The following is a 26,691-nucleotide window of genomic DNA, read 5'->3' on the forward strand; positions in this document are numbered from 1 at the left end:
AGGAAGGGGCAGTTAGGCTACATGCGGCTATGTACAAAAGACATGATCAACATGTATATATATAAACTCGCTGATGTTTTTTTGCCCCGACGCAAAACTAGAGTGGGGAGTTACATGCAGAAGAGGGTGAGCAAAGAGAGAAACGTGACTGGGGGTGGTACAGGAGAGGGTGAGCAAAGAGAGAAACGTGACTGGGGGTGGTACAGGAGAGGGTGAGCAAAGAGAGAAACGTGACTGGGGGTGGTTCAGGAGAGGGTGAGCAAAGAGAGAAACGTGACTGGGGGTGGTACAGGAGAGGGTGAGCAAAGAGAGAAACGTGACTGGAGGTGGTACAGGAGAGGGTGAGTAAAGAGAGAAACGTGACGGGGAGGTGGTACAGGAGAGGGTGAGCAAAGAGAGAAACGTGACGGGGAGGTGGTTCAGGAGAGGGTGAGCAAAGAGAGAAACGTGACGGGGAGGTGTTGTGAGCAGCAGCTACGTTAGAAAAACAAAACAAAATGGGCAGAACGTGATCTTGATCAGTAGCTTTGAGAAAGAACATCCAGATTGGCGGGCGGGGTCGAAAACTCATGTATTCACAGCCAGTGTATTCACAGCCAGTGTATTCACAGCCAGTGTATTCACAGCCACAGCCTTTGATAATTCATTAACAGGCTGCTTCTCTCACTGGTTTTTAGTCGCTCAACAGTAGCAGGCTACAAGATCATCACTGAAACCTGATATCGCTGTCTAGCCTATCTCTCTTGCTCTCTCCTGCTCTCTCCTGCACTCTCCTGCTCTCTCTGTATCTCTCCTGCTCTCTCCTGCTCTCTCTGTATCTCTCCTGCTCTCTCCTGCTCTCTCCTGCTCTCTCCTGCTCTCTCCTGCTCTCTCTGTATCTCTCTGTATCTCTCCTGCTCTCTCCTGCTCTCTCCTGCTCTCTCCTGCTCTCTCTGTATCTCTCCTGCTCTCTCTGTATCTCTCTGTATCTCTCCTGCTCTCTCCTGCTCTCTCCTGCTCTCTCCTGCTCTCTCCTGCTCTCTCTGTATCTCTCCTGCTCTCTCTGTATCTCTCTGTATCTCTCCTGCTCTCTCCTGCTCTCTCTGTATCTCTCCTGCTCTCTCCTGCTCTCTCCTGCTCTCTCTGTATCTCTCCTGCGCTCTCTGTATCTCTCCTGCTCTCTCCTGCTCTCTCTGTATCTCTCCTGCTCTCTCTGTATCTCTCCTGCTCTCTCCTGCTCTCTCTGTATCTCTCCTGCTCTCTCCTGCTCTCTCCTGCTTTCTCTGTATCTCTCCTGCTCTCTCCTGCTCTCTCCTGCTTTCTCTGTATCTCTCCTGCTCTCTCCTGCTCTCTCCTGCTCTCTCTGTATCTCTCCTGCTCTCTCTGTATCTCTCCTGCTCTCTCCTGCTCTCTCTGTATCTCTTTCTCTGACCGTCTCCACGTCTCTGTTTGGCTACTAGTTCCGTGTTGTAACTGTATTGTTTTGTAATGGCGTTGTAACATATATGTAATGTTTATAACAGATATTTAATCTAATGGCATTGGAACAGATTTGTTACAATCTTTTTATTTTCAACCACTTTAGAAAAACAGATAGCTCAGCATTAAATGGCAACATGGTAACAGATAAATCAGTAACATGGTAACAGATAAATCAGTAACATGGTAACAGATAAATCAGCAACATGGTAACAGATAAATCAGTAACATGGCAACAGATAAATCAGCAACATGGTAACAGATAAATCAGTAACATGGTAACAGATAAATCAGTAACATGGCAACAGATAAATCAGTAACATGGCAACAGATAAATCAGCAACATGGTAACAGATAAATCAGCAACATGGCAACATGGTAACAGATAAATCAGTAACATGGTAACAGATAAATCAGCAACATTGCAACAGATAAATCAGCAACATGGTAACAGATAAATCAGCAACATGGTAACAGATAAATCAGCAATATTGTAACAGATAAATCAGCAACATGGTAACAGATAAATCAGCAACATGGTAACAGATAAATCAGTAACATGGCAACAGATAAATCAGCAACATGGTAACAGATAAATCAGTAACATGGTAACAGATAAATCAGTAACATGGCAACAGATAAATCAGTAACATGGCAACAGATAAATCAGCAACATGGTAACAGATAAATCAGCAACATGGCAACATGGTAACAGATAAATCAGTAACATGGTAACAGACAAATCAGCAACATGGTAACAGATAAATCAGTAACATGGTAACAGATAAATCAGCAACATTGCAACAGATAAATCAGCAACATGGTAACAGATAAATCAGCAACATGGTAACAGATAAATCAGCAATATTGTAACAGATAAATCAGCAACATGGTAACAGATAAATCAGCAATATTGTAACAGATAAATCAGCAATATTGTAACAGATAAATCAGCAATATTGTAACAGATAAATCAGCAACATGGTAACAGATAAATCAGCAATATTGTAACAGATAAATCAGCAATATTGTAACAGATAAATCAGCAACATTGTAACAGATAAATCAGCAACATTGTAACAGATAAATCAGCAACATGGTAACAGATAAATCAGCAATATTGTAACAGATACATCAGCATAAAATGGCAACATTGTAACTCAGCAACATTGTAACTCAGGAACATTTTCGGCAACTCAGGAAATTACACAAATACTTTGACTATGACTCTCCAAAGGAAATACTGAACTACAATACCATATAAGACTATTTATTACATGACATTCTGTACAAGGTTTTGTTTACCTCTGGGACTGTAAAAAGTTGGATAGCCCCTATGGCAGACCATACCAACCACGACAAGTAATTCAGTGAATAAAACGTCTACTGAAGAAATTACAAATATACCAAGTCATATAAAGTGACATATTTACACCGTTCTAATTAGAATAGAGATGTACTTCTACTATGAGTGTCATTTTCTCTCTTAAAGATCTGCTCTTCCCTACCGTTTCTAACCCTGCCTGCATCTGATACCATTTGGTATCGCCCCAACAAGTCTCTCTGTGCAGTTTCTCCACCTGAAGCCGAGAGGGAGAGAGAGAGAGAGAGAGAGAGAGGCAGTGAGAGGCTCAGCTGCGCTCAGTCTGAACGCAGTACACAACAGAGAAGAGAAACGCTCTTGTGGACTTTTAACGAGTACTTTCGTGAGTTTATTTACACATTTAATCATTTATTTACATGATTTTATCGTGGCGTGTCGGTTCCGTCGTTACGAGCTCGATCGGACTGTATTGTATGAGCTAAGGAGGGAAGGATTGGTTTGGTTGATGCATAGCTGGGTTGACATCGATCACTGCTCTGCCCGGCAGCTCTCTTTCCAGAGGAGTGGTAACGCTGTACGCTCTACAGCGGAGTTTAGATCAAGTGTCAAGGTAAGCAGCAAGGTATTCTTACAGTCTATGCCAGTAACGTACCTACACTACTGTATTCTTCAATGTCATTTATAGTAGAAGTTTGTTGTGGAACATCACATTGTTGAATGTCACCGACAGCAATTCATGTCACATTTGGGAAACCAAATCAGACTGTAGTTTTTTTTAAACACAGCAGCAAAGGCAACTTTTCTCAGCAGGAAAGGCACCACTTCTCAGCAGAAAAGGCACCTTATCTCAGCAGGAAAGGCACCACTTCTCAGCAGGAAAGGCACCTCTTCTCAGCAGAAAAGGCACCTTATCTCAGCAGGAAAGGCACCACTTCTCAGCAGGAAAGGCACCACTTCTCAGCAGGAAAGGCACTTCTTCTCAGCAGAAAAGGCACCTTATCTCAGCAGGAAAGGCACCTCTTCTCAGAAGGAAAGGCACCACTTCTCAGCAGGAAAGGCACTTCTTCTCAGAAGGAAAGGCACCACTTCTCAGCAGGAAAGGCACCACTTCTCAGCAGGAAAGGCACCACTTCTCAGCAGGAAAGGCACCACTTCTCAGAAGGAAAGGCACCACTTCTCAGCAGGAAAGGCACCACTTCTCAGCAGGAAAGGCACCACTTCTCAGCAGGAAAGGCACCTCTTCTCAGAAGCCCTGTTGGCCGTAGGTGCACTTGATTCAGAAGCCCTGTGTACCGGATATGCAAAGTTTTCCCATTTTGATCCATTTCCTACCGGGAGATCTGTGGCTAAATCGAGTGCGCCCTACTGCGCTGGCCAATCGGATGGCTCAAATCACCGTGCCTACCTACAGCTTCCACGACCCCAGCCACAGCAAAGTTTCATACTAGCCTACGTGAGATTTCATAACTTTTAAAACTGTGACCAGAGAGAGACTGTCAAAGAATACAGCGTAGAGTGGCTGTCACGTCCTGACCATAGTAAGTCGTTATTTTCTATGGTAGAGTAGGTCAGGGCGTGACAGGTTTTTTTTCTTCTATGTTTTGTATTTCTATGTTCAGGTTCTAGTTTTGGATTTCTATGTTGGATTTCTTTGGGATGATCTCCAATTAGAGGCAGCTGGTCCTCGTTGTCTCTAATTGGAGATCATACTTAAGTAGGGGTTTGTTCCACCTGGGTTTGTGGGAGATTATCTTTGAGTAGTGTATGTTTCACCTCTGCGTCACGGTTTGTTGTTTTTGTTAGTTCAGTTTATTGTTTATGTATTGCATAGTTTCACGCTGAAAATAAAATGTGGAACGACACACGCTGCACTTTGGTCCGCTCATTCTTCTCCTTTCGACAACCGTGACAGTGGCTGTTTTAATTCAACACGGCTTTACACTATTTCAAAACATAATACGCCCGCCTCTGCCCTGCGTTTTTATTAATATTAGCAGCTCATCGTGTCTATTTTAAAATGGAGGAGAATTTCCCTTTCTCTGGTCATAGATGGAGAAAGACCAAAAGGTGGAAGACGGTGTCACCTCTCAGGTGGAGAGAGCAGGGACCGTGAGAGGTGGACCCTCTGCTGCCCTCTCCCTACCCTCCACTGAGACTAATGCCGTGTTCAAGACAGCTGGGAACTCAGGAATCTCAAGACAGCTGGGAACTCAGGAATCTCAAGACAGCTGCGAACTCAGACATCTCAAGACAGCTGGGAACTCAGGAATCCCAAGACAGCTGGGAACTCAGGATTCTAAAGACAGCTTGGAACTCAGAATTCTAAAGACAGCTGGGAACTCAGAATTCTAAAGACAGCTGGGAACTCAGGATTCTAAAGACAGCTGGGAACTCAGGATTCTAAAGACAGCTGGGAACTCAGGAATCTAAAGACAGCTGGGAAATCAGAATTCTAAAGACATCTGGGAACTCAGGAATCTCAAGACAGCTGGGAACTCAGGAATCTCAAGACAGCTGGGAACTCAGGAATCTCAAGACAGCTGGGAACTCAGGAATCTCAAGACAGCTGGGAACTCAGGAACCTCAAGACAGCTGGGAACTCAGGAATCTCAAGACAGCTGGGAACTCAGGAATCTCAAGACAGCTGGGAACTCAGACATCTCAAGACAGCTGGGAACTCAGAATTCTAAAGACAGCTGGGAACTCAGGATTCTAAAGACAGCTGGGAACTCAGGATTCTAAAGACAGCTGGGAACTCAGACATCTCAAGACAGCTGGGAACTCAGGATTCTAAAGACAGCTGGGAACTCAGGATTCTAAAGACAGCTGGGAACTCAGGATTCTAAAGACAGCTGGGAACTCAGACATCTCAAGACAGCTGGGAACTCAGGATTCTAAAGACAGCTGGGAACTCAGGATTCTAAAGACAGCTGGGAACTCAGGAATCTCAAGACAGCTGGGAACTCAGAATTCTAAAGACAGCTGGGAACTCAGGAATCTCAAGACAGCTGGGAACTCAGGAATCTCAAGACAGCTGGGAACTCAGAATTCTAAAGACAGCTGGGAACTCAGAATTCTAAAGACAGCTGGGAACTCAGGATTCTAAAGACAGCTGGGAACTCAGGATTCTAAAGACAGCTGGGAACTCAGGAATCTAAAGACAGCTGGGAAATCAGAATTCTAAAGACATCTGGGAACTCAGGAATCTCAAGACAGCTGGGAACTCAGGAATCTCAAGACAGCTGGGAACTCAGGAATCTCAAGACAGCTGGGAACTCAGGAATCTCAAGACAGCTGGGAACTCAGGAACCTCAAGACAGCTGGGAACTCAGGAATCTCAAGACAGCTGGGAACTCAGAATTCTAAAGACAGCTGGGAACTCAGGAATCTCAAGACAGCTGGGAACTCAGGAATCTCAAGACAGCTGGGAACTCAGAATTCTAAAGACAGCTGGGAACTCAGAATTCTAAAGACAGCTGGGAACTCAGACATCTCAAGACAGCTGGGAACTCAGAATTCTAAAGACAGCTGGGAACTCAGGAATCTCAAGACAGCTGGGAACTCAGGAATCTCAAGACAGCTGGGAACTCAGAATTCTAAAGACAGCTGGGAACTCAGGAATCTCAAGACAGCTGGGAACTCAGGAATCTCAAGACAGCTGGGAACTCAGAATTCTAAAGACAGCTGGGAACTCAGGAATCTCAAGACAGCTGGGAACTCAGGAATCTCAAGACAGCTGGGAACTCAGAATTCTAAAGACAGCTGGGAACTCAGGATTCTAAAGACAGCTGGGAACTCAGACATCTCAAGACAGCTGGGAACTCAGGATTCTAAAGACAGCTGGGAACTCAGGATTCTAAAGACAGCTGGGAACTCAGGAATCTCAAGACAGCTGGGAACTCAGAATTCTAAAGACAGCTGGGAACTCAGGAATCTCAAGACAGCTGGGAACTCAGGAATCTCAAGACAGCTGGGAACTCAGAATTCTAAAGACAGCTGGGAACTCAGGATTCTAAAGACAGCTGGGAACTCAGACATCTCAAGACAGCTGGGAACTCAGGATTCTAAAGACAGCTGGGAACTCAGGATTCTAAAGACAGCTGGGAACTCAGGAATCTCAAGACAGCTGGGAACTCAGGAATCTCAAGACAGCTGGGAACTCAGGAATCTCAAGACAGCTGGGAACTCAGGAATCTCAAGACAGCTGGGAACTCAGGAATCTCAAGACAGCTGGGAACTCAGAATTCTAAAGACAGCTGGGAACTCAGGATTCTAAATACAGCTGGGAACTCAGACATCTCAAGACAGCTGGGAACTCAGGATTCTAAAGACAGCTGGGAACTCAGGATTCTAAAGACAGCTGGGAACTCAGGAATCTAAAGACAGCTGGGAACTCAGAATTCTAAAGACAGCTGGGAACTTCGGGGTGAAAAAACGAGATCTGACTGAGGAAAATAACTTTGAACGGTCATCCAACTCAGAAACTCTGGCATATTTCTAGAGCTCCGACATGAAGTTCACTGACGTCATGATTTGACCCAACTTTTTTCAGAGTTCCCTGTGTCAAAACCATGACCATCAGTCCAGTAAAATAAAAAAGCTCATTATTAGCAAATTATTTCCGTTTATGCTCAGCTGTGCCTCGCAAGTGCTACACCAACGGATCTATTTTGTTATCAAAGCTCGAGTTTTGTTATCAAAGAGTTTTGAAATAGATGAAGAACAATATTGGCAGTCCAGGTATATAGCCAATATGCTGTGATAATGTATTAGACCTACTGCACAAACCTCATTCCTACAGAACCGTTTTTATTAGGTTCATGTTATATTTTTCATGTTTTAATTTTTTTTAAATCTGACCTATAGATCTCAGCTTGCTTTTTGACTGCGTAAATTATCTTGACTCTAGAGTCTACACCAATCAGGCTATTTGAGAGGATCATGCATTTACTAAATTACTCTGATTGTGCCCAAGGGGGACACTATGGTAATCAAATGACTATGATTGGCCCAAGGGGGACACTATGGTAATCAAATGACTATGATTGGCGCAAGGGGGACACTATGGTAATCAAATGACTATGATTGGCCCAAGGGGGGACACTATTTTATTTATTTAACTAGGCAAGTAAGTTAAGAACAATTTCTTATTTTTAATGACAGCCTAGGAACAGTGGGTTAACTGCCTTGTTCAGGGGGCAGAACGACAGATTTTTACCTTGTCAGCTTCGTGGATTCAATCTTGCAACCTTCCAGTTACTAGTCCAACACTCTAACCACTAGGCTACCTGTCGCCCCTACACTCTAACCACTAGGCTACCTGCCGCCCCTCCCCTCTAACCACTAGGCTACCTACCGCCCCTCCCCTCTAACCACTAGGCACCACCATGCTCTCTAATCCTTAATGATGACAAGCATACCCATAACATGATGCAGACACCACTTTCAGCTGTGTCATTCGTGGTGGTCGACATGTTTACTGTTGCCTTGTTGAGGATGCAAGGTGATTTGTAGATCAGTGATTCTGTGCAGTATGACTGCAACTGTCTGTCTGTCTGTCTGTCTGTCTGTCTGTCTGTCTGTCTGTCTGTCTGTCTGTCTGTCTGTCTGTCTGTCTGTCTGTCTGTCTGTCTGTCTGTCTGTCTGTCTGTCCGTCCGTCCGTCCGTCCGTCCGTCCGTCCGTCCGTCCGTCCGTCTGTGCACCCCCCTCTCCTTGTGTCTCTCTCTCTCCCTCTCTCTGTCTCGCTCCCTCTCTCACCCTCCTCTCCTTGTGTCTCTCACCCTCTCTCTCTCTCTCTCTCCCTCTCCCACCCCCCTCTCCTTGTGTCTCACTGTCTCTCTCCCTCTCTAATCTGTCTCATTGTGGCCCTCTGAGAAACATCAACATAATTTCGAATCACCTTATTCTCCCTACCTCTCCTCCTCTCGCACTCCCTTCATTCATCTTTCTGACATCCCTTTGTCTTTCCACTCTATCCTTCATCATTCTCTATCCCTTCATCCCACATCCTCCACCCATCTTCTGGGCCTTACTATTCCTCTCTCTCTCCATCCCTCTATTCCTCTCTCTCTCCATCCCTCTATCCCTCTCTCTCTCCATCCCTCTATTCATCTCTCTCTCCATCCCTCTATTCATCTCTCTCTCCATCCCTCTATCCCTCTCTCTCTCCATCCCTCTATTCATCTCTCTCTCTCCATCCCTCTATTCATCTCTCTCTCCATCCCTCTATTCATCTCTCTCTCCATCCCTCTATTCATCTCTCTCTCTCCATCCCTCTATTCATCTCTCTCTCTCCATCCCTCTATTCATCTCTCTCTCCATTCATCTCTCTCTCCATCCCTCTATTCATCTCTCTCTCTCCATCCCTCTATTCATCTCTCTCTCCATCCCTCTATTCATCTCTCTCTCCATCCCTCTATTCATCTCTCTCTCTCCATCCCTCTATTCATCTCTCTCTCCATTCATCTCTCTCTCCATCCCTCCATTCATCTCTCTCTCCATCCCTCTATTCATCTCTCTCTCCATTCATCTCTCTCTCCATCCCTCCATTCATCTCTCTCTCCATCCCTCTATTCATCTCTCTCTCCATCCCTCCATTCATCTCTCTCTCCATCCCTCTATTCATCTCTCTCTCCATCCCTCTATTCATCTCTCTCCATCCCTCTATTCATCTCTCTCTCCATCCCTCCATTCCTCTCTCTCTCTCCATCCCTCTATTCATCTCTCTCTCCATTCATCTCTCTCTCCATCCCTCCATTCATCTCTCTCTCCATTCCTCTATTCATCTCTCTCTCCATCCCTCTATTCATCTCTCTCTCTCCATCCCTCTATTCATCTCTCTCTCCATCCCTCTATTCATCTCTCTCTCTCCATCCCTCTATTCATCTCTCTCTCTCCATCCCTCTATTCATCTCTCTCTCCATCCCTCTATTCATCTCTCTCTCCATTCCTCTATTCATCTCTCTCTCCATCCCTCTATTCATCTCTCTCTCCATCCCTCTATTCATCTCTCTCTCTCCATCCCTCTATTCATCTCTCTCTCCATCCCTCTATTCATCTGTCTCTCCATCCCTCCATTCATCTCTCTCCATGTCTCCATCCATCTCTCCCTCCACTGGGCTCTGTTTCCATCTGTGTGTGTAATAATGTCAATGTCTTGTATGTTTATGTCGACTACAGTCACACTGAAAAACCCAGTCGGAGACCCAGCCTAGGTACAGCGAGGCTATATACAGTGGTCCCTCCTTTAAAAGAGTTTACACCATGGGACTTAGAGGTAATTTGTTGTTTAGTACCGTACACCACTTCGTTGCTCCAGACCAGCGCAAGGGGGAGTTAGAGCACTGATTATGCTTTTGGCTCCTACTGCGTTTCAGATTCCTTTTCTAACAGAAAAGTAGCTTCAGACCATAGAGATTATATTCATTTACTAGAGGGGCTCTGTCACAAACTAGGGCTGGGAACTAGAGGGGCTCTGTCACAAACTAGGGCTGGGAACTAGAGGGGCTAATCGACCCTATATCGTAGTCCTGACAGTTTGACAGCTGTCCTTATTCTCCAACAGTTTCCTCACTGGGTATTCTGGTTCTGAAAGTCCTCTCTTTTTAACCGTTTAGTTTTATTGTCGTTTGCTGTTGTTTGCTTCTATCATCGCGATTAAATCCTTTAACCTTTATTCATACAGGTTTGTCTCACTGAATGAAAAAATTAACTATTTTGCAAGACCGACCTCAGCTTCTACATTACTGCAGCAGGCAGTGATCTGGTTTCTACATTACTGCATCAGGCAGTGATCTGGTTTCTACATTACTGCAGCCGGCAGTGATCTGGTTTCTACATTACTGCAGCAGGCAGGGATCTGGTTTCTACATTACTGCAGCAGACAGTGATCTGGTTTCTACATTAATGCAGCAGGCAGGGATCTGGTTTCTACATTACTGCAGCAGGCAGTGATTTGGTTTCTACATTACTGCAGCAGGCAGTGATCTGGTTTCTACATTACTGCAACAGGCAGTGATCTGGTTTCTACATTACTGCAGCAGGCAGTGATCTGGTGTTCTACATTACTGCAGCAGGCAGTGATCTGGTTTCTACATTACTGCAGCCGGCAGTGATCTGGTTTCTACATTACTGCAGCAGGCAGTGATCTGGTTTCTACATTACTGCAGCAGGCAGGGATCTGGTTTCTACATTACTGCAGCAGACAATGATCTGGTTTCTACATTACTGCAGCCGGCAGTGATCTGGTTTCTACATTACAGCAGCAGGCAGGGATCTGGTTTCTACATTACTGCAGCAGGCAGAGATCTGGTTTCTACATTACTGCAGCAGGCAGGGATCTGGTTTCTACATTACTGCAGCAGGCAGGGATCTGGTTTCTACATTACTGCAGCAGGCAGGGATCTGGTTTCTACATTACTGCAGCAGGCAGGGATCAGGTTTCTACATTACTGCAGCAGGCAGGGATCTGGTTTCTACATTACTGCAGCAGACAATGATCTGGTTTCTACATTACTGCAGCAGACAATGATCTGGTTTCTACATTACTGCAGCAGACAATGATCTGGTTTCTACATTACTGCAGCAGACAGTACAGAGCAATACCTGTGAAGACTGTTGAGTGGCGCCCCCGTCAGGCCTGTATCAGTACTGTTGAGTGGTGCCCCCGTCAGGTCTGTATCAGTACTGTTGAGTGGCGCCCCCGTCAGGCCTGTATCAGTACTGTTGAGTGGCTGCCCCCGTCAGGCCTGTATCAGTACTGTTGAGTGGTGCCCCCGTCAGGTCTGTATCAGTACTGTTGAGTGGTGCCCCCGTCAGGTCTGTATCAGTACTGTTGAGTGGTGCCCCCGTCAGGCCTGTATCAGTACTGAGTGGCGCCCCCGTCAGGTCTGTAGCAGTACTGTTGAGTGGCTGCCCCCGTCAGGCCTGTATCAGTACTGTTGAGTGGTGCCCCCGTCAGCTCTGTATCAGTACTGTTGAGTGGCTGCCCCCGTCAGGCCTGTATCAGTACTGTTGAGTGGCGCCCCCGTCAGGCCTGTATCAGTACTGCAGCATTGTGCTGAATACGGCCCAGTCAGCAGTTAGTGTAGTGTTGCATGGCAACAAGCCCAAACCACTGCAGCAGCACACAGGACTACTGCTACTGGTCTGGTCCATCATGTTAACCTGTTATCCCTACTGAAGTTGTCCTGGTCCATCATGTTAACCTGTTGTGTTATCCCTACTGGAGTTGTCCTGGTCCATCATGTTAACCTGTTGTCCCTACTGGAGTTGTCCTGGTCCATCATGTTAACCTGTTATCCCTACTGAAGTTGTCCTGGTCCATCATGTTAACCTGTTGTGTTATCCCTACTGGAGTTGTCCTGGTCCATCATGTTAACCTGTTGTCCCTACTGGAGTTGTCCTGGTCCATCATGTTAACCTGTTGTCCCTACTGGAGTTGTCCTGGTCCATCATGTTAACCTGTTATCCCTACTGAAGTTGTCCTGGTCCATCATGTTAACCTGTTGTGTTATCCCTACTGAAGTTGTCCTGGTCCATCATGTTAACCTGTTGTGTTATCCCTACTGGAGTTGTCCTGGTCCATCATGTTAACCTGTTATCCCTACTGAAGTTGTCCTGGTCCATCATGTTAACCTGTTGTCCCTACTGGAGTTGTCCTGGTCCATCATGTTAACCTGTTGTGTTATCCCTACTGGAGTTGTCCTGGTCCATCATGTTAACCTGTTTTCCCTACTGGAGTTGTCCTGGTCCATCATGTTAACCTGTTATCCCTACTGGAGTTGTCCTGGTCCATCATGTTAACCTGTTGTGTTATCCCTACTGGAGTTGTCCTGGTCCATCATGTTAACCTGTTTTCCCTACTGGAGTTGTCCTGGTCCATCATGTTAACCTGTTGTGTTATCCCTACTGGAGTTGTCCTGGTCCATCATGTTAACCTGTTGTCCCTACTGGAGTTGTCCTGGTCCATCATGTTAACCTGTTTTCCCTACTGGAGTTGTCCTGGTCCATCATGTTAACCTGTTGTGTTATCCCTACTGGAGTTGTCCTGGTCCATCATGTTAACCTGTTATCCCTACTGGAGTTGTCCTGGTCCATCATGTTAACCTGTTATCCCTACTGGAGTTGTCCTGGTCCATCATGTTAACCTGTTGTGTTATCCCTACTGGAGTTGTCCTGGTCCATCATGTTAACCTGTTGTCCCTACTGGAGTTGTCCTGGTCCATCATGTTAACCTGTTGTGTTATCCCTACTGGAGTTGTCCTGGTCCATCATGTTAACCTGTTATCCCTACTGGAGTTGTCCTGGTCCATCATGTTAACCTGTTGTCCCTACTGGAGTTGTCCTGGTCCATCATGTTAACCTGTTATCCTTACTCTTCCTCTCTAGGTGACTGATCTGTTGGGATACACAGAGCAGTGGGTCACATGGGACACACCTGATATGGAAGTTAAAGTTCATCTCACCTCAATGCCTGGTGAGTAAATAAAACACCATTTTATATATACACACACACCTCATTTGGTGATGTTTGATCAGCACTTAACAACATGTCGTCTTCTACGTGATGTGTTGTGTAGATCTGCTGTGTGGCAGTCAGGAGGGAGGTGAGCAGCGTGTTGACACCATGACGCAACTACAAGAGAGGAGATGCAGGTTACAAACGTTACTGAATACCAGACTGGCTGAGCTGCGCAGGGTCTGTCTGCAAGAGGCGGTTAGTGCACACACACACACACACACACACACACACACACACACACACACACACACACACACACACACAATTGGTGGTTACCAGGAGATGCAGGGTAAGGATTGGTGGTTACCAGGGTAAGGATTGGTGGTTACCAGGAGAAGCAGGGTAAGGATTGGTGGTTACCAGGGTAAGGATTGGTGGTTACCAGGGTAAGGATTGGTGGTTACCAGGAGAAGCAGGGTAAGGATTGGTGGTTACCAGGGTAAGGATTGGTGGTTACCAGGAGAAGCAGGGTAGGATTGGTGGTTACCAGGGTAAGGATTGGTGGTTGCCAGGAGAAGCAGGGTAGGATTGGTGGTTACCAGGAGAAGCAGGGTAAGGATTGGTGGTTGCCAGGGTAAGGATTGGTGGTTACCAGGAGAAGCAGGGTAAGGATTGGTGGTTGCCAGGAGAAGCAGGGTAAGGATTGGTGGTTACCAGGAGAAGCAGGGTTGGGATTGGTGGTTGCCAGGGTAAGCAGGGTGAGGATTCCTGTCCATTGTGCTCTGTTTAACAAACTAAATGTATAACGGGCACATTGTGAGACCCAAATGCAGACACGGGAGGCAGGCATATGGTTCAAGTCTCTGATATTTATTATAATCCAAGGGGCAGGCAAGAGAATGGTCGTGGACAGGCAAAGATCATAACATGGTCAGAGTCCAGGAGGTACAGAGTTGCAGGAAGGCTCGAGGTCAGGGCAGGTGGTATGGTCAGGCAGGCGGGTTCAGGGTCAAGGCAGGCAAGGGTCAAAACTGTGAGGACTAGCAAAAAAAACAGAGAAAAGGAAAAGAGCAGGGAGTAACACGCTGGTTGACTTGGCAACAGACAAACAGAGAACACAGGTATAAATACCCAGGGGATAACGGGGGAGATGGGTGACACCTGGAGGGGAGTGGAGACAATCACAAGGACAGGTGAAACAGATCAGGGTGTGACAAGATGTGTCCCTTACAGCAGCTCTGCTACCAAAGCTCTACTGACACACTAATACAGCTCTACTGACACAGCTCTACTGACACACTGACACAGCTCTACTGACACACTAACACAGCTCTACTGACACAGCTCTACTGACACAGCTCTACTGACACAGCTCTACTGACACACTAACACAGCTCTACTGACACAGCTCTACTGACACACTGACACAGCTCTACTGACACAGCTCTACTGACACAGCTCTACTGACACACTAACACAGCTCTACTGACACAGCTCTACTGACACAGCTCTACTGACACACTAACACAGCTCTACTGACACAGCTCTACTGACACACTGACACAGCTCTACTGACACAGCTCTACTGACACAGCTCTACTGACACACTAACACAGCTCTACTGACACACTAACACAGCTCTACTGACACAGCTCTACTGACACACTGACACAGCTCTACTGACGCAGCTCTACTGACACACTGACACAGCTCTACTGACACAGCTCCACTGACACAGCTCTACTGACACACTAACACAGCTCTACTGACACACTAACACAGCTCTACTGACACAGCTCTACTGACACACTGACACAGCTATACTGACACAGCTCTACTGACACAGCTCTACTGACACACTATCACAGCTCTACTGACACACTAACACAGCTCTACTAACACAGCTCTACTGACACAGCTCTACTGACACACTGACACAGCTCTACTGACACAGCTCTACTGACACACTGACACAGCTCTACTGACACACTGACACAGCTCTACTAACACAGCTCTACTGACACAGTGACACAGCTCTACTGACACAGCTCTACTGACACACTGACACAGCTCTACTGACACAGCTCTACTGACACAGCTCTACTGACACAGCTCTACTGACACACTGGCACAGCTCAACTGACACACTAACACAGCTCTACTGACACAGCTCTACTGACACACTGACACAGCTCTACTGACACACTGACACAGCTCTACTGACACAGCTCTACTGACACAGCTCTACTGACACACTGGCACAGCTCAACTGACACACTAACACAGCTGTACTGACACAGCTCTACTGACACATTGACACAGCTCTACTGACACACTGACAGAGCTCTACTGATACAGCTCTACTGACACAGCTCTACTGACACAGCTCTACTGACATACTGACACAGCTCTACTGACACACTGACACAGCTCTACTGACACAGCTCTACTGACACACTGACACAGCTATACTGACACAGCTCTACTGACACAGCTCTACTGACACAGCTCTACTGACACAGCTCTACTGACACACTGACACAGCTATACTGACACAGCTCTACTGACACACTGACACAGCTCTACTGACACAGCTCTACTGACACACTGACACAGCTCTACTGACACAGCTCTACTGACACACTAACACAGCTCTACTGACACAGCTCTACTGACACACTGACACAGCTCTACTGACACAGCTCTACTGACACACGGACACAGGAGAGCTTCCTGGTGATTTCTCCTGTTACTGTGGTGTGTTCGTCTATAACAGGAGTTGACAGGAGAGCTTCCTGGTGATTTCCCCCTGGAGACCGGGGAGAGACGTCCCTACGTACGCCGAAGAGTCAGATCCTACAGCCACGGACCCAAGACGATCATAAAAACAGAGGTGAAGGACTTAATACGTCACTGTAATTTTCAATAAAAATGGTGAGAGTGGACAGCCCTGTTTTGTGTCAAGTGAGGTAATGATAAAAATAACTGGCAACATCAAATGGTTTCATAATGAATAAGCCATTGAATTGTCTTTCTGTCCATAATTACATTTAAAGTACTCCCAAGTTTTTTTCCATCATTCTTCATTGATCTTGGCTTCATAATACAGTATCACGTCTACTCCCTCCCTTCGGCGCTCGACGTCGCCAGTCTACTAACCACCGGCCCTGGCAACCATCGTTACGCCACCTGGCAACCATCGTTACGCACACCTGGCAACCATCGTTACGCACACCTGGCAACCATCGTTACACCACCTGGCAACCATCGTTACGCCACCTGGCAACCATCGTTACGCACACCTGGCAACCATCGTTACGCACACCTGGCAACCATCGTTACGCACACCTGGCAACCATCGTTACACCACCTGGCAACCATCGTTACGCCACCTGGCAACCATCGTTACGCACACCTGGCAACCATCGTTACGCACACCTGGCAACCATCGTTACACCACCTGGCAACCATCGTTACGCCACCTGGCAACCATCGTTACACACACCTGGCAACCATCGTTACGCACACCTGGCAACCATCGTTACGCACACCTGGCAACCATCGTTACACCACCTGGCAACCATCGTTACGCCACCTGGCAACCATCGTTACGCACACCTGGCAACCATCGTTACGCACACCTGGCAACCATCGTTACGCACACCTGGCAACCATCGTTACACCACCTGGCAACCATCGTTACGCCACCTGGCAACCATCGTTACGCACACCTGGCAACCATCGTTACGCCACCTGGCAACCATCGTTACGCACACCTGGCAACCATCGTTACGCACACCTGGCAACCATCGTTACGCCACCTGGCAAACATCGTTACGCCACCTGGCAACCATCGTTACGCACACCTGGCAACCATCGTTACGCCACCTGGCAACCATCGTTACGCCACCTGAACTTCATCCTCACCTTGATTACCTTCCCTTTATTTAGCCCTCAGTAGCCTCAATCAGGCAGTATTGGTTTGTTTTCATGTTCAGTACACATCCCCTGTTTTGTTCATTTGCCTTGATTCACTTTTATTAAACTCTCCATCTGCACCTGCTTCCTGACTCCCTGATTCCCTGCTTCCTGACTCCCTGCTTCCTGACTCCCTGCTTCCTGACTCCCTGATTCCCTGCTTCCTGACTCCCTGCTTCCTGACTTCCTGCTTCCTGACTCCCTGCTTCCTGACTCCCTGCTTCCTGACCCCCTGCTTCCTAACTTCCTTACTCCCTGCTCCCTGACTCCCTGCTTCCTGGCTCCCTGCTTCCCTGTTTTCTGACTCCCTGCTTCCTGACTTCCTGACTCTCTGCTTCCTGACTCTCTGCTTCCTGACTCCCTGCTTCCTGACTCCCTGCTTCCTGTCTCCCTGCTTCCCTGCTTCCTGACTCCCTGCTTCCTGACTTCTTGACTCCCTGCTTCCTGACTCCTTCAGGAAGGGTTTTTATTCGTAACAATAGAAAAGGGCGGTTCCATGATGCCTGATCATGTCTGTGCTCACGGGGGCGTGGCCAATGACTTTTACAGGGAAAACAATTCTCTCATTCTAAAGGTTAACATCACATTACATCATTTCACAAATAGTTTCATCTTTACTCATTCATTTAATACAAGAATTAGATGCAAACCCCATAATTGAGAAATGTATACATTCAGAGATATAGTTATGTGTGTTTCCTTAGACAGGACTTAGACAGGACTTAGACTGGGCTTAGACTAGGCTTAGACTGGATTTAGACTGGGCTTAGACAGGATTTAGACTGGACTTAGACTGGACTTAGACTGGACTTAGACAGGACTTAGACTGGGCTTAGACAGGATTTAGACAGGGCTTAGACAGGGTTTAGACAGGACTTAGACTGGACTTAGACAGGACTTAGACAGGACTTAGACAGGGCTTAGACAGGATTTAGACAGGGCTTAGACAGGGTTTAGACAGGGCTTAGACAGGGCTTAGGCTGGACTTAGGCTGGACTTAGGCTGGTCTTAGACAGGTCTTAGACAGGGATTAGACAGGTCTTAGACAGGGATTAGACAGGTTTTAGACTGGATTTAGACAGGGTTTAGACAGGGATTAGACAGGTCTTAGACAGGGATTAGACTCATGGGTTAATGGTATTAAAGGTATTTGGAGATACTCAATCCTATCGAGAAATAGGAGATACATTCTAATTGGTCAGACATATTGTAGCCTGAGGGACTGAGATAGGAGATGCATTCCTATTGGTCAGACATATTGTAGCCTGAGGGACTTACTGAGTTTATATCCCTGTTGTTGTGTAGGAGGAGGATACGTGTCAGAGGAAGCCTAAGAAGAGTCTGTTCAGCAGTGCCCTGAGACGACATGTCGACTCTGATCAGCACCAAGCCCACATCAAGAGGACTGTACACAGAGGATGTCACACAGGTAATAACACACACCTCAGACATGGACGCTCCGTACTGGCGAACATGGACGCTCCGTACTGGCGAACATGGACGCTCCGTACTGGCGAACATGGACGCTCCGTACTGGCGAACATGGACGCTCCGTACCGGCGAACATGGACGCTTCGTACCGGCGAACATGGACGCTCCGTACCGGCGAACATGGACGCTCCGTACCGGCGAACATGGACGCTCCGTACCGGCGAACATGGACTGGCGAACATGGACGCTCCATACTGGCGAACATGGAACATGGACGCTCCGTACTGGCGAACATGGACGCTCCGTACTGGCGAACATGGAACATGGACGCTCCGTAGTGGCGAACATGGACGCTCCGTACTGGCGAACATGGACGCTCCGTACTGGCGAACATGGAACATGGACGCTCCGTAGTGGCGAACATGGACGCTCCGTACCGGCGAACATGGACGCTCCGTACCGGCGAACATGGAACATGGACGCTCCGTAGTGGCGAACATGGACGCTCCGTACCGGCGAACATGGACGCTCCGTACCGGCGAACATGGACGCTCCGTACCGGCGAACATGGACGCTCCGTACCGGCGAACATGGACGCTCCGTACTGGCGAACATGGACGCTCCGTACTGGCGAACATGGACGCTCCGTACTGGCGAACATGGACGCTCCGTACTGGCGAACATGGACGCTCCGTAGTGGCGAACATGGACGCTCCGTACTGGCGAACATGGACGCTCCGTACTGGCGAACATGGACGCTCCGTACTGGCGAACATGGACGCTCCGTAGTGGCGAACATGGACGCTCCGTACTGGCGAACATGGAACATGGACGCTCCGTAGTGGCGAACATGGACGCTCCGTACTGGCGAACATTAAGAAAAAATTGAAACTTTTTTTTCAGTCTCAAAATGCGCGTCAGCCAGTTAAAATCGTGAACATGGTTGCGCGTAATAAAATGCTACATGTTAGCTGTTCCCATCAGATAACCTGGCACATTTAGCTCTATGCTAGCCGGACCAGGTGGCAGTGATTATTTACTGTAACAAATTCTGCATCAGCCTTTTTGGAAAATTAAGAGACCTAAAGCACCACCCAAACTGATTGATTCAAGACAATGTAAACAGTTAAATATTGATTAATTCAAGACAATGTAAACAGGTAAATATTGATTAATTCAAGACAATGTAAACAGTTAAATATTGATTCATTCAAGACAATGTAAACAGGTAAATATTGATTCATTCAAGACAATGTAAACAGGTAAATATTGATTCATTCAAGACAATGTAAACAGTTAAATATTGATTATTACATTGATGACCTGATATCCATAAACCGGCACAGATTCCAACTAATGCCAACAGCCAAAATGCATGGGATTACTATCTCACTGAATTCACAAAGCTTTGTGATAAACATGCACCTTGGAGAACAGAGAAAGTTAAGGCACCTGCCCTGGGTTAGAGCTGGTTTAGTACATCTGTACAGAGAAAGGGACACACCCTGGGCTAAAGGGGGTACACCCTGGGCTAAAGGGGGTACACCCTGGGCTAAAGGGGATACACCCTGGGCTAAAGGGGATACACCCTGGGCTAAAGGGGATACACCCTGGGCTAAAGGGGATACACCCTGGGCTAAAGGGGGTACACCCTGGGCTAAAGGGGGTACACCCTGGGCTAAAGGGGGTACACCCTGGGCTAAAGGGATACACCCTGGGCTAAAGGGGGTACACCCTGGGCTAAAGGGGGTACACCCTGGGCTAAAGGGGGTACACCCTGGGCTAAAGGGGGTACACCCTGGGCTAAAGGGGGTACACCCTGGGCTAAAGGGGGTACACCCTGGGCTAAAGGGATACACCCTGGGCTAAAGGGGGTACACCCTGGGCTAAAGGGGGTACACCCTGGGCTAAAGGGGGTACACCCTGGGCTAAAGGGGGTACACCCTGGGCTAAAGGGGGTACACCCTGGGCTAAAGGGGGTACACCCTGGGCTAAAGGGGATACACCCTGGGCTAAAGGGGATACATCCTGGGCTAAGTACCGTAGAACCAGAGATCCAGCTGATTGGGAATCCTATAGAAAATAAAAAAACGGCGGTAAAACTGAACGTAGAATTACAAAAGGCGCCTCATATATGGGTAATCTTACAGATAATATACAGCAGTTCTGGAAATAAGACAAATTACATTTAAAATAGGTCAAATAATCAACCGATTTTAGCAAATGATCCAACATGACCATGTCATTCAGGAGCCAGCAGATTTAGCAGATGTTTTGATATAGCAGATGTTTTGATATAGCAGATGTTTTGATATAGCAGATGTTTTGATGTAGCAGATGTTTTGATATAGCAGATGTTTGATATAGCAGATGTTTTTATTTTGTTATTGCTGATGTTTTGATATAGCAGATGTTTTGTTATAGCTGATGTTTTGATATAGCGGATGTTTTGATATAGCTGATGTTTTGATATGGCTGATGTTTTGATATGGCTGATGTTTTGATATAGCTGATGTTTTGATATAGCAGATGTTTTGATATAGCAGATGTTTTGATATAGCAGATGTTTTGATGTAGCAGATGTTTTGATATGGCTGATGTTTTGATATAGCTGATGTTTTGATGTAGCAGATGTTTTGATATAGCTGATGTTTTGTTATAGCAGATGTTTTTAATCAGCATTTCTCATCTATTAGCTCATCTGATACCTCAAATAATAATTTCACCCACAAATCCATCAATGCTAAGTAGACAGTATCTTTTTGACATAGCTAATATAACAGAGGGTAGTGCTGTACGGCCCAGTACATCACCGGGGCCCAAGCTTCCTGCCATCCAGGACCTCTATACCAGGCGGTGTCGGTGGAAAGCCCTAAAAATTCTCCAAGACTCCAGCCAACTAAGTCATAGACTGTTCTCTCTGCTACCGCACGGCAAATTGTACCAATGCACCAAGTCTGGAACCAACAGGATCCTGAACAGCTTCTACCCCCATGCCATAAGACTGATAAATAGTTAACCAATAGCTTGCCTCCACTATCTGCATTGACCGTCTCTGCACTAACTATTTTGACTCATCACATACACTGCTGTTACTGTTTATTACCTGTTATGTGACCTAGTCACTTTATCCCTACCTATATGTACACATCTACCTCATTGACCTTGTACCCCTGCACATGGACTCAGTACTGGTACTCTCTGTAAATAGCCATGTTATTACCTGGTACTCTCTGTATATAGCCATGTTATTGCCTGGTACTGGTACTCCCTGTATATAGCCATGTTATTACCTGGTACTCCCTGTATATAGCCATGTTATTACCTGGTACTGGTACTCCCTGTATATAGCAATGTTATTACCTGGTACTTCCTGTATATAACCATGTTATTACCTGGTACTTCCTGTATATAACCATGTTATTACCTGGTACTCCCTGTATATAGCCATGTTATTACCTGGTACTCCCTGTATATAGCCATGTTATTACCTGGTACTTCCTGTATATAACCATGTTATTACCTGGTACTCCCTGTATATAGCCATGTTATTACCTGGTACTTCCTGTATATAGCCATGTTATTACCTGGTACTTCCTGTATATAACCATGTTATTACCTGGTACTTCCTGTATATAGCCATGTTATTACCTGGTACTTCCTGTATATAACCATGTTATTACCTGGTACTCCCTGTATATAGCCATGTTAATACCTGGTACTCCCTGTATATAGCCATGTTATTACCTGGTACTTCCTGTATATAGCCATGTTATTACCTGGTACTTCCTGTATATAACCATGTTATTACCTGTTACTCCCTGTATATAGCCATGTTATTACCTGGTACTCCCTGTATGTAGCCATGTTATTACCTGGTACTCCCTGTATATAACCATGTTATTACCTGGTACTCCCTGTATATAGCCATGTTATTACCTGTTACTTCCTGTATATAGCCATGTTATTACCTGGTACTTCCTGTATATAACCATGTTATTACCTGGTACTTCCTGTATATAGCCATGTTGTTACCTGGTACTTCCTGTATGTTATCATTACTCATTGTGTATTTATTCCTGGTGTTATTATTTGCCTATAATTTATCTATTTCTCTCTACATTGTTGAGAAGGACCCGTTAAGTCAGCATCCCACTGTTAGCCTACACCTGTTGTTTACGAACCATGTGACAAATAACATGTTATTTGATTTGATTAGTTAGCCAGCTAGCTCTTAGCCTCTTGAAACAGAATGTGAGTTCACGAAATCAGGAGGTTTCGTACGAGGCTAGCTAGCTCTAACTTTGACATAAAACGCTAGCTTAGCCTGTTTTAAATGACCATGAAGTTGTAGACAAACCAGACCCCAAAATGAAGTGAAACGTTATCAGAATGTTATTAGAAATCAGTCCGTAGATCAACGTGTTTCTCTGCGATCGCTAATGTTATTTTGTATCGTTTGGGGTCAGCTGAGCACGGCATGCAGCTGCTTCTTGGAAACGCATTCGTAGTGCTGCTCTGGGCACTACTACAGTAGCTAGCTTTTTGTTTGGATAGCAGCATTCGTTCAGTGCTAAGTAAGTAGCAAGCTAATGTTAGACAAATGTACGCTAGCTTTCATTCCCAGTAGTCAAACGGCAGAAAGACTACTCGGTGAAGCACACAACTCCTTAGCAAAGATGTGAAATGGTGCAACTAAGATTTCCCAGATCCAAAACACGTCAAAATTATTTGCAGATTTCTTGGTTTAAGCTGAAATTAATTCAGCCTGTTTTTGAGAATGAAATGGGGTTCATTAGGTCATATTTGTGAACGTTAGACAGCACAGTATAACCAGACTGCATTTAATCTTGCCCATTACTCTTTGCTAGATACCAGACAGATCAGTGCAGGTGGAATCAACTATCTGACCTAAGAAAAAGGTTCCAAGGTTGTTATGTTGTTACGTTTATTAGAGATTCCTCTTCTCTCCCTGGAAAAACTAGACCATGGAAACACAGGGAGGGAGGGAGGAAGACGGGGAGGCATGGAGAGGGGGAAGAAGGAGGGGGGAGGGAGGGAGGGAGGAGGCATGGAGAGGGGGAGGGAGGAGGGGGAGGAAGAGGGGGATGGAGGGAGAGGGGGAGGGAGGAAGAGTGGGAGACATGGGGAGGGAGGGAAGGAGGGGGGGAGACAGGGAGGCATGGAGAGGGAGGGAGGGAGGAAGGGGGGAGGCATGGAGAGGGGGAGGGAGGAGGAAGGAGGAAGAGGGGGATGGAGGGAGGAAGAGGGGGAGGCATGGGTAGGGGGAGGGAGGAAGGAGGCATGGAGAGGGGGAGGGAGGAGGGGGGAGGAAGAGGGGGAGGAGGGTGGGGAAGGGAGGAGGAGGAGGTATGTAGGGGGAGGGAAAGGGGAGGTATGGAGAGGGGGAAGGAGGGAGGGAATTGTTACAGAGAAGAGAAGGAAGTCAGAAACAGTGGGCCCTTTCCTTTCATTGTTACTTGGCTGACATACACACACACCATACACACACACACACACACACACACACACACACACCATACACACACCATACACACACACACACACACACCATACACACACCATACACACACACACACACACACCATACACACACCATACACACACACCATACACACACACACACACACACCATACACACTTCCTCATTCATATTCTCTCTCACACACACACACACACACACACACACACACACACACACACACACACACACACACACACACACACAGAGACACACACACACACACACACACACACACAGACACACACACACACACACACACACACACACACACACACACACACACACACACACACACACACACACACACACAGACACACAGACACACACACACACACACAGACACACAGACACACACACACACACAGACACACAGACACACACACACACACACACACACACACCAGGATGTCCAGGAAAGCACATGAAGACATGTAGACAGAGCAGAATGCTGCCAGTGATGTAACTACCACCTGACTTGCTCCACCACAGGCCAAGTCTGAAATAGTTCACTATTTCCTATTTCAGGCTGCGTTTTAGTGCTTTACTAGGGTGCCATTATTTCAGACAGCCCATGTGTGTTTACATTATTTCAGACAGCCCATGTGTGTTTGCTTGTGGTTGTGGGTACACAGTGGGGGCTGAATCCTACCGTGTGGTTGTGGGTACACAGTGGGGGCTGAATCCCTCTGTGTGGTTCTGGGTACACAGTGGGGGCTGAATCCTACCGTGTGGTTCTGGGTACACAGTGAGGGCTGAATCCTACCGTGTGGTTCTGGGTACACAGTGAGGGCTGAATCCTACCGTGTGGTTCTGGGTACACAGTGAGGGCTGAATCCTACTGTGTGATTCTGGGTACACAGTGGGGGCTGAATCCTACCGTGTGGTTCTGGGTACACAGTGGGGGCTGAATCCTACCGTGTGGTTCTGGGTACACAGTGGGGGCTGAATCCTACCGTGTGGTTCTGGGTACACAGTGGGGGCTGAATCCTACCGTGTGGTTCTGGGTACACAGTGGGGGCTGATCAAAGTGTTCATCAAAGTAACTTTCTTTGTGTTCATCCACAGACGACACAGTGAACTCAGAGAGCAGTTCCATGTCCGACTCTACAGGGGACCGTGACAATGGTAAGACTATAGGAGTAGCAGCCCCATGTCTGATTCTACAGGGGACTGTGACAATGGTAAGACTATAGGAGTAGCAGCTCTATGTCTGATTCTACAGGGGATCGTGACAATGGTAAGACTATAGGAGTAGCAGCCCCATGTCTGATTCTACAGGGGACTGTGACAATGGTAAGACTATAGGAGTAGCAGCTCTATGTCTGATTCTACAGGGGATCGTGACAATGGTAAGACTATAGGAGTAGCAGCCCCATGTCTGATTCGACAGTTCAGACAGCAGTTTGTGTAGGAAGCTGTCCCCGTCTCGTACCTGGCTGGCCCCTGGTAATGGTAATGACTCCCTCTCTTTCTAGATGAGCTTACTCCTGTTGAGATCTATTACGCTTTGAGGACCACTACGCCGCACAACTCACTGGTCCACTCTGCCAGGTACTGCTGCTGCCACACCATCCCCTCTATGACCAAATATCAATCACATTTATTTTTATAAAGCCCTTTTTTTTACATCAGCAGTTGTTACAAAGTTCTTTACAGATGCAGAATCTTAATTTGATCACCCGGTTGCAGGATAAATGTAAATCGTGTAGTGTATTTTGAGGTTTAAAAGGGCTTATTGTAATGAACACGATGGGAAGACAGAGTTGGTTTCAAGCGCATGGCGCAGCAGGTGTTTATAGGTAAAGGACCACAGGACGAGGCAGGTAGCTGGGTCCAGGGGCAGGCAGAAGGTCATACACAGGAGGAGGCAGGTAGCTGGGTCCAGGGGCAGGCAGAAGGTCATACACAGGGGGAGGCAGGTAGCTGGGTCCAGGGGCAGGTAGCTGGGTCCAGGGGCAGGCAGAAGGTCATACACAGGAGGAGGCAGGTAGCTGGGTCCAGGGGCAGGCAGAAGGTCATACACAGGAGGAGGCAGGTAGCTGGGTCCAGGGGCAGGCAGAAAGTCATACACAGGGGGTCCAAAAGGGCAACAGTACAGGCAGGTAAAAGGCTAGCAACGTAGTCCGGGAGATCAGGCAGTAGGTAGATAACAGGAAATCCGCTAAAATACAGGCAGGGAATAAGCAAAAGGCGTCGTTAGTGAAGCAGGGGAGGAGTAAATCACAGGAAACCCAGCACTCTGAAAGACGTGTCACAAAACAAACAATACCTCATAATGACGGGGTGCAAAGAACTGAACTAAATAGTGTGTGGTAATGACATACAGGTGTGTGAACAGGTGATCAGAATGCAGGTGATTGGGATCTGGAGAGCGAGCTGCGTTCAGGGGATCAATGTGTTTGAGAGTGTGAGCTGGAAGCAGACGTTACATTTATGAAGTTTCTCATTTCCACTTTCACTTGATTTTCTCTTACAAAAAATGTATCAACCCC

The 26,691-nt window shown here is 46.8% G+C and overlaps 1 protein-coding gene across 1 annotated transcript in view; it reads left to right on the plus strand.

The window, feature by feature from the left end:
* Window positions 1-1,631: 1,631 nt before the first annotated feature.
* The window catches only part of LOC115168790 (uncharacterized), a gene marked incomplete at its 3' end in the record, with an annotated part of 31,060 nt that continues 6,000 nt past the window's right edge, over window positions 1,632-26,691 (plus strand). Inside the window, exons 1-7 of the mRNA XM_029724346.1 lie at window positions 1,632-3,392; window positions 13,173-13,260; window positions 13,364-13,500; window positions 16,022-16,138; window positions 18,529-18,652; window positions 25,265-25,324; window positions 25,675-25,750. Coding sequence (XP_029580206.1) covers window positions 3,288-3,392; window positions 13,173-13,260; window positions 13,364-13,500; window positions 16,022-16,138; window positions 18,529-18,652; window positions 25,265-25,324; window positions 25,675-25,750 — 707 coding nt within the window. The remainder of the gene's footprint in view (window positions 3,393-13,172; window positions 13,261-13,363; window positions 13,501-16,021; window positions 16,139-18,528; window positions 18,653-25,264; window positions 25,325-25,674; window positions 25,751-26,691) is intronic.

The sequence above is a fragment of the Salmo trutta genome, chromosome 30 (assembly GCF_901001165.1).
Source record: "Salmo trutta chromosome 30, fSalTru1.1, whole genome shotgun sequence".
In the NCBI taxonomy this organism is placed as follows: domain Eukaryota; kingdom Metazoa; phylum Chordata; class Actinopteri; order Salmoniformes; family Salmonidae; genus Salmo; species Salmo trutta.